Source organism: Oncorhynchus masou, unplaced genomic scaffold (genome assembly GCF_036934945.1).
Source record: "Oncorhynchus masou masou isolate Uvic2021 unplaced genomic scaffold, UVic_Omas_1.1 unplaced_scaffold_10608, whole genome shotgun sequence".
Taxonomy (NCBI): domain Eukaryota; kingdom Metazoa; phylum Chordata; class Actinopteri; order Salmoniformes; family Salmonidae; genus Oncorhynchus; species Oncorhynchus masou.
Window position 1 is genome coordinate 1 of NW_027000315.1, and position 8,860 is coordinate 8,860.

General features: G+C 42.6%; 1 protein-coding gene across 1 annotated transcript; it reads right to left on the reverse strand.

Annotated features, from left to right (window-relative positions):
• Nucleotides 1–1,827: 1,827 nt before the first annotated feature.
• LOC135528941 (zinc finger protein 135-like) lies at nt 1,828–8,143 on the reverse strand (the record flags this gene model as incomplete). Its single annotated transcript, XM_064957931.1, has 2 exons — nt 1,828–3,673; nt 8,079–8,143. Coding segments are annotated over 2 exons (1,279 nt in total), but the record flags the coding sequence as incomplete, so codon positions are not given.
• Between the last annotated feature and the right edge of the window lie 717 nt (nt 8,144–8,860).

An 8,860-nucleotide genomic window follows, 5' to 3' on the forward strand; every position in this document is an offset into this window, starting at 1 on the left:
ATTCCTGGATGGTGGTGAAAGAAATAACTGTAATCCAGGTGAGGTATAACAGATTCCTGGATGGTAAGTGGTGAAAGAAAGAACTGTAATCTAGGTGAGGTATAACAGATTCCTGGATGGTAAATGGTGAGAAAGAACTGTAATCCAGGTGAGGTATAACAGATTCCTGGATGGTGGTGAAAGAAAGAACTGTAATCCAGGTGAGGTATAACAGATTCCTGGATGGTGGTGAAAGAAAGAACTGTAATCCAGGTGAGGTATAACAGATTCCTGGATGGTGGTGAAAGAAAGAACTGTAATCCAGGTGAGGTATAACAGATTCCAACGGATATGAAAAAATGGTCACCTTTAAAAAGGTACAAAAGATGATGAAGTAGCAGGTAACGTAAATCCAAATGAAAACGGTACTAAACTGTAGCTCTACTTGGCATGTTCCAGTTCCTCTCAGTTCCTATCAGGCTTCACTCACCTCCCAAGTAGTACTACTGATGTCATCTTACCCATAACCTATTTAGTGCCCTTATTGCCTTACTTCCCTAATCTTACCTCATTTGCACACACTGTATATAGACTTTTCTATTGTGTTATTGACTGTACATTTTGTTTATTCCATGTGTAACTCTGTGTCCTTGTTTTTGGTGCACTGCTTTGCTTTATCTTGGCCAGTCTTGGCCAGGTCGCAGTTGAGGGAGAGGTTGTTGTCCTGGCACCACACTGCCAGGTCTCTGACTTCCTCCCTATAGGCTGTCTCATCGTTGTTGGTGATCAGGCCTACCACTGTTGTGTCATCAGCAAACTTAATGATGGTGTTGGAGTCGTGTTTGGCCAAGCAGTTGTGGGTGAACACGGAGTACAGGAGGGGACTAAATACACAACCCTGAGGGGCCCCAGAGTTAAGGATCAGCATGGCAGACGTGTTGTTGCCTGCCCTTACCACCTGTGGGCGGCCCGTCAGGAAGTCAAGGATCCAGTTGCAGAGGGAGGTATTTAATCTATTAATTATTATTATTATTAATCTATATATAGGTATTTAATATTTAATCCCAGGGTCCTTACCTTAGTGATGAGCTTTGTGGGCACTATGGTGTTGAACGCTGAGCTATAGTCAATGAACAGCATTCTCACATAGGTGTTCCTTTTGTCCAGGTGGGAAAGGGCAGTGTGGAGGGCGATTGAGATTGCATTATCTATGGATCTGTTTGGGCGATATGCGAATTGGAGTGGGTCTAGGGTATCTGGGAGGATGCTGTTGATGTGAGCCATGGCCAGCCTTTCAAAGCACTTCATGGTTACCAACGTGAGTGCTACGGGTGGTAATCATTTAGGAAGGTTACCTTCGCTTCCTTGGGCACAGGGACGATGGTGGTCTGCTTGAGACATGTAGGTATTACAGACTCGGGTCAGGAAGAGGTTGAAAATGTCAGTGAAGACACTTGCAAGTTGGTCCGCACATGCTTTGAGTACACGTCCTTGTAATTCGTCTGGCCCCGTGGCTTTGTGAATGTTGACCTGTTCACAGGTCTTGCTCACATCGGCTACCGAGAGGGTTATCACTCAGACATCCAGAACAGCTGGTGCTCTCGTGCATGCTTCAGTGTTGCTTGCCTCAAAGCATAAAAAGGCATTTAGCTCGTCTGGTAGGCTCTCGTCACTGGGCAGCTCGCGTCTGGGTTTCCCAGTCAACAACTGATGTCATAACAATGTCGTGACATTTCCAAACACGTTTAACTTGATAACTTCTACATAAATCAACTAAATCAAATACAAATGACACAATTAATCAAAGTAAAATACATTTTAAATATGTTCCCGTTTTTATTTATTTGTTGCTTGGAGACGTAAAGGTCCGGCTAACAAAGTAAGGCTGTTTTTTTGAGTTGCTTTCATAAAATTTTATTTCATGTGGCCACAAACCAAAGAAACCCATTGCAAAAAAATAATAAAGTCAGAACACACTCAATCCCAAAGATCAGAGACTATTTAAGGTGTGATAATAGTACATCTTAAATACAAGCAAGTGAGATCTGTCTCGCTGATCATAGTCAGGGAAGAACCCCAAAATAAAATGCAGATAGTTGCATGTCCCCTCATATAGAGGAAGGTGATAATAGTACTTCATTAATGCAACAGTTACAGACGGCAGCAATGTGTTAGGGTGCAGACAGGTAATAGGCGTAGTAGTTTATGAAATGCAGTTCATCACAGAACAGAGCATCAACCTGGAGAAGTTACAACAGCTCACCCCAAATTCTGCCATCTACAACAGTGTCTCTCTTCTCTCGTGTGATTTGCAGGTCGTTCTGACCAGGAAAATGTCTTTCCACACTGAGAACACTGGAAAGGCTTCTATCCTGTGTGTGTTCCTTCGTGCCTTTTCAGGCTCGCTAACTGGGTAAAACTCTTTCCACATTGGGAGCATCGGAAAGGCTTCTCTCCCGTGTGTGACATTTCATGCGTTTTCAGGTTCCCGAGGTTCTAAAACCCTTGTCACACTTGGAGCAGTGGAAAGGCTTCTCTCCTGTGTGTGTCATCTCATGCGTTTTCAAGTTCCCTAACTGGGTAAAACTTTTTACACACTGGGAGCAGTGAAAAGGCTTCTCTCCTGTGTGTGTCATCTCATGCATTTTCAGGTTCCCTAAATGGGTAAAACTCTTTCCACACAGAGAGCATTGGAATGGTTGTTCTCCTGTGTGTATTTTCTCATGATCTTTAAGATGTCCGGAGTGTCTAAAATCCTTTCCACACTGGGAGCATTGATAGGGCTTCTCTCCAGTGTGTGTTCTTTCGTGCACTTTTAGATGCCCTGAGTATCTGAAACCCTTTCCACACTGGGAACAGTGATGAGGCTTCTCCCCTGTATGTTTTCTTTCATGATATTTCAGCTGCCCTATCTGGCTAAAAGTCTTTCCACACTCAGAGCATTGGAATGGCTTCTCTCCTGTGTGTATCCTCTTATGCTCTTTCAGATGTGATGACTGGATAAAACTCTTTCCACACTGAGAACATTGGAAAGGCTTCTCTCCTGTGTGTTTTCTCTTATGCTCTTTCAGGTGCAATGACTGGATAAATCTCTTTCCACAGTGAGAGCATTGATATGGCTTCTCTCCCGTGTGTGTTCTTTCATGCAGTTTTAGATGCCCTGAGTGTCCAAAACCCTTTCCACACTGGGAGCATTGATATGGCTTCTCTCCCGTGTGTGTTCTTTCATGTACTTTAAGATGCCATGAGTGTCCAAAACCCTTTCCACACTGGGAGCATTGGTATGGCTTCTCTCCAGTGTGTGTTCTTTCATGTACTTTTAGATGTCCTGAGTGTCTAAAACTCTTTCCACAATGGGAGCAGTGATAAGGCTTCTCACCTGTGTGTGTCATTTCATGCGTTTTCAGGTTCCCTAACTGGGTAAACCTTTTTCCACACTGGGAGCAGTGGAAAGGCTTCTCTCCCGTGTGTGTCATCTCATGTGTTTTCAGGTTCCCTACATTTGTAAAACTCTTTCCACACTGGGAACATTGGAATGGCTGTTCTCCTGTGTGTATTCTCTCATGTTCTTTCAAATGCGATGACTGAATAAATCTCTTTCCACACTGGGAACAGTGGTATGGTCTTGCTGGTTTGGTCGTCTCTGGGTCTGGACTCTTCCCACGGTCAGGGTGAGAGGCTGGTCTCTCTCCTGCTAAAAAGACAAACAGAGTATTTGTTTCAACAGAAAGACCTGAATGAAACTTCTACATGATAAAACTCTTTCTACAAGGTTTAATCTAGACAAGATCCCTCAATAAAATGCATCATCTTCAAGACCCTGGTGCTTGGTTTTCGGAACAGCAGGAGGAAATCTTCCTCCCTTCCTTCAGGCTATGATGGATGCAAGAGATTAGCTGAAACTTACATCAAGGTTTTATATGGTCTATTGGTTTCTCTCTAAAGCTACCTTTCATCAAGGTTTTATATGGTCTATTGGTTTCTCTCTAAAGCTACCTTTCATCAAGGTTTTATATGGTCTATTGGTTTCTCTCTTTTCATTGGCAGAATCCTTTTTCAGTGTTATGATATTCATAACATCCATATCCACCAGTCTATCTTCCTGTCAACTAACAGAACTCTGCTGGTTGTCCTGGTAACAGATACCAGTGGGCAGATCTATTGTATTTGTTCAAACTAAACTACAGCACTTACTTTGAGGAGTCAAATCTGATCCTTAAATACTCTGGCCATAACAGTTTCTTGTTTCATCCTTCCCCGGGTTGTCTGGGGGGGTTGTCTGTTTAATCCTTCCATGAGCTTTAATCCCGACACAAATCTATGGCTGCTAGACAAGCCGAATGGTCATTCATTCTATCGGTTAAATTGCCGGGAGACGCGACCCACTTCCTTTAGTTGTCTATCTATGGATGCAACGCGGTCGTTCATTTGCTGGCTAGCTGGCAGCGTTCTTATCCCTTGCGAGCTAGCCAACTATGGCTAACACGGTCACGTCAAACAGAATGACAACAAAGTAGCTGCATTTGCGTTTGTTTAAGATGTTTTCTTGTGACATTTATTTGTTTACATCCATAACAATAAGCTAATGATGCGTGATTTTGCCTGGCATAGAAAATGTGCTCTCTCGTCAGGACACTGTTCGGAGGAGCTAGCCAACACAGCCAACACGGATAACACGGATAACACTATCCCTTCAAACTGAAGACTGTTGAACACATTGGAAAGGATCTTCGACGATCACATAAATCATTTTAGAAAAACGTCTCAGCGCTGTTTTCCTCTTAAGGTGAGGTATTGAAAGGTACTGAAAACATGGGATTCAATCATTTATCTTTCTCCGAACAATTGTGTATATATATAATATAATTTCCTCTTTTTTTAGCACACAATATAGCTCAATATCTGTATTTATTTTACAATCTTTTTTTACTCGTCTTTATCAAGAGTCAATCATTTCGGACCCCATTGTATATCTGAACATTTATGCACCAAACAGGTGCATAAATTCCTAGTGAGGGCACCGACATACCTTTTCTGCTACAAAAACCGATTTGGGGAAAATCAAGTTTCATTGGATTGAAAAACATTTGCGATATCAACTCTTCTCTGACCTCAATCTTATTTGGTAGTCAGGAGGACCATATTAACAAATGATGTACAATGAGGTTTGATAGAATAGCACACTGGGGGGGATTTTAGGAGTGAGAATATTTGCCAATTTTACATGCGAATTCATCAGTGAATTTGTGGGATTGTTTTATTTTACCTTTATTTGACTAGGAAAGTCAGTTATGACGGCCTAGAAACAGTGGGTTAACAGGGGCAGAACGACAGATTTGTACCTTGTCAGCTCGGGGATTTGAACTTGCAACCTTCCAGTTACGAGTCCAACGCTCTAACCACTAGGCTACCCTAGCCACTAAGGAACCTTCCTTTAGGGGACTCTGATCCAGCCAAAGTGTCTGTCTGTCACACAGAGTGTGTTTGTTAATGCTTGAATAAACTTTTTTTTGTTGCTTCGTGACCCACTAATTGAGGTATCTTTTGAGACCCACCACCAGTCATTAAAAACAAAACACAGTCCAACAACAACAAAAATAGATACACTCAATTAACAAAAGTATGTGGACACCTGCTCATCAAAAATCTCATTCCAAAATCATGGGCATTAATATGGAGTTGGTCCCCCTTTGCTGCTATAACAGCCTCTTGGAAAGCCTTCCATCTAGTGGAAGAGTTTCCCATGAGATGTTGGAACATTGCTGTGGGGACTTGCTTCCATTCAGCAACAAGAGCATTAGTGAGGTCGGGCACTGATGTTGGGCGATTAGGCCTGGCTCGCAGTCGGTTTTCCAATTCATCCCAAAGGTGTTCGATGGGGTTGAGGTTATAGGGCTCTGTGCAGGCCAGTCAAGATGTTCCACACCGATCTCAACAAACCATTTCTGTATGGACTTCGCACGGGTGCATTGTCATGCTGAAAACAGGAAAGGGCCTTCCCAAACTGTTGCCACAAAGTTGGAAGCACAGAATCGTCTAGAATGTCATTGTTGTAGCGTTAAGATTGACGTTCTCTGGAACTAAGAGGCCTGAACCACGAAAACCATTATTCAAACCATTTTTCCTCCTCCACCAAACTTTTCGGTAGGCACTATGTATTCAGGCAGGTAGCGTTCTTCTGGCATCTGCCAAACCCACGATTTGTCCGTCGGACTGCCAGATGGTGAAGCGTGATTCGTCACTCCAGAGAACGTGTTTCCACTGCTCCAGAGTCCCATGGCGACGAGCTTTACACCACTCCAGCCGACGTTTGCCATTGCGCATGGTGATCTTGGGCTTGTGTGCAGCTGTTTGGCCATGGAAACCCATTTCATGAAGCTCCCGACAAACAGTTCTTGGGCTGACGTTGCATCCAGAGGAAGTTTGGAACTCTGTATTGAGTGTTGGAACCGAGGACAGCGGATTTTTACACACTACAACACTCGGCGATCCCTTTCTGTGAGCTTGTGTGGCCTACCACTCGCGGCTGAGCCGTTGTTGCTCCTAGACGTTTCCACGTCACAATAACAGCACTTCCAGTTGACCGGGGAAGCTCTAACAAGACAGACATTTGATGAACTGACTTGATAGAAAGGTGGCATCCTATGACAGTGCCACGTTGAAAGTCACTGAGCTCTTCAGTAAGACCATTCTACTGCCAATGTTTGTCTATGGAGATTGCATGGCTGTGTGCTCGATTTTATACACCTGTCAGCAAAAGGTGTGGCTGAAATATCAGAATCCACTCATTTGAAGTGGTGTCCACATACTTTTGCATTTAAAGTGCACTTTGTATCTCTCATTTCATCAAGTGTTTCCGATATTTTTGCAGTTACCTGTAGAATGGACGGAGAGGTATCGCTCGAATCGCAAAACAAAATGGAATATAACGCGGATAAAGTTGATGTGTCCAACATCTAAAGACCTGCATCACGATACTGACAGCCTGTTGGTTGATAATCAGCACCGTTGGTTGATAATCGTAGCCGACTCCTTGTCATTTAACCAACTCCATTCAGATTAAACAGCAGCCTACCTGTTGGTTGATAATTGTAGCCGACTCTTTGTCATTTAACCAACTCCATTCAGATTAAACAGCAGCCTACCTGTTGGTTGATAATCGTAGCCGACTCCTTTGTCATTTAACCAACTCCATTCAGAATAAACAGCAGTCTACCTGTTGGTTGATAATCGTAGGCCGACTCCTTGTCATTTAACCAACTCCATTCAGAATAAACAGCAGTCTACCTGTTGGTTGATAATCGTAGCCGACTCCTTGTCATTTAACCAACTCCATTCAGATTAAACAGCAGCCTACCTGTTGGTTGATAATCGTAGCTGACTCTTTGTCATTTAACCAACTCCATTCAGAATAAGCAGCAGTCTACCTGTTGGTTGATAATCGTAGCCGACTCCTTGTCATTTAACCAACTTCATTCCGTAATTGTAATTCACATAGAGTCTCTGACTGTAGAGCTGCTTTGATTGGCTGACAAGAAGAAGCAAAATGTATGAAAAGTGTGTCGGCTACCGGTATGTATATTTTACAGGGTCACTCGTGAAACTGTCGTGGTCTATCCTTGTATCCTTGCATGGAGAAATGTCACAGAGGGTGTAAGGTTATTTAATGTAAAGAATATTAAAATAACTGTGTCCATCCCTAATCAACCAATCAATGGTTGGGTAATTAATCAATGGTTGGGGTAATTAATCAATGGTTGGGGATACATTTTTCTCAAGAACAAGTGAAATCGCAAAAACAAGTGTCTGGACCCTTGGATAACATGTCATTTACATCAAAAATATACATTTTGTTGTGTATATATATATTTTTTAAATGCAATTTTCTCCTTTAAAATGGATGTGACCATTTGAAAGCACAATCTCTGGGACACCAATCACACAGTTTAATTAAACACTGAACACTGTTCTCTCGTACTGAACGCACCCCTGAATAACACATCCATGTGTAAAACGTCAGTAGAATGCCTCTTATTAAAAATCATACATTAGTTGAACAACTGCAAAGTTGGTGCTCCTGTTTTTGAGATAGTACTCACTAGTGTTAATCAGATCTCCAGTCTCCTCTTCGTCTTTCACTCCAAAGGTCCTTCCTCTTCTTTCACTATGAAATACTCATCTTCTTCTTTCAATGTGACAGCCTCCTCTTCCTCTCTAAAAGGTTCTTCTTTCGCTATAACAGCCTCCTCTTCCTCTCCAAAGGTTCTTCTTTCACTATAACAGCCTCCTCTTCCTCTCCAAAAGGTTCTTCTTTCGCTATAACAGCCTCCTCTTCCTCTCCAAAAGGTTCTTCTTTCACTATAACAGCCTCCTCTTCCTCTCTAAAAGGTTCTTCTTTCGCTATAACAGCCTCCTCTTCCTCTCCAAAAGGTTCTTCTTTCACTATAACAGCCTCCTCTTCCTCTCTAAAAGGTTCTTCTTTCACTATAACAGCCTCCTCTTCCTCTCCAAAAGGTTCTTCTTTCACTATAACAGCCTCCTCTTCAAAAGGTTCTTCTTTCGCTATAACAGCCTCCTCTTCCTCTCTAAAAGGTTCTTCTTTCGCTATAACAGCCTCCTCTTCCTCTCTAAAAGGTTCTTCTTTCACTATAACAGCCTCCTCTTCCTCTCTAAAAGGTTCTTCTTTCGCTATAACAGCCTCCTCTTCCTCTCCAAAAGGTTCTTCTTTCACTATAACAGCCTCCTTTCTTCAAAAGGTTCTTCTTTCGCTTATAACATGCCTCCTCTTCCTCTCTAAAAGGTTCTTCTTTCACTATAACAGCCTCCTCTTCCTCCCTTTTTCATTCTGAATGATTCTTTCTCCTCCTCTACCACTGTAACA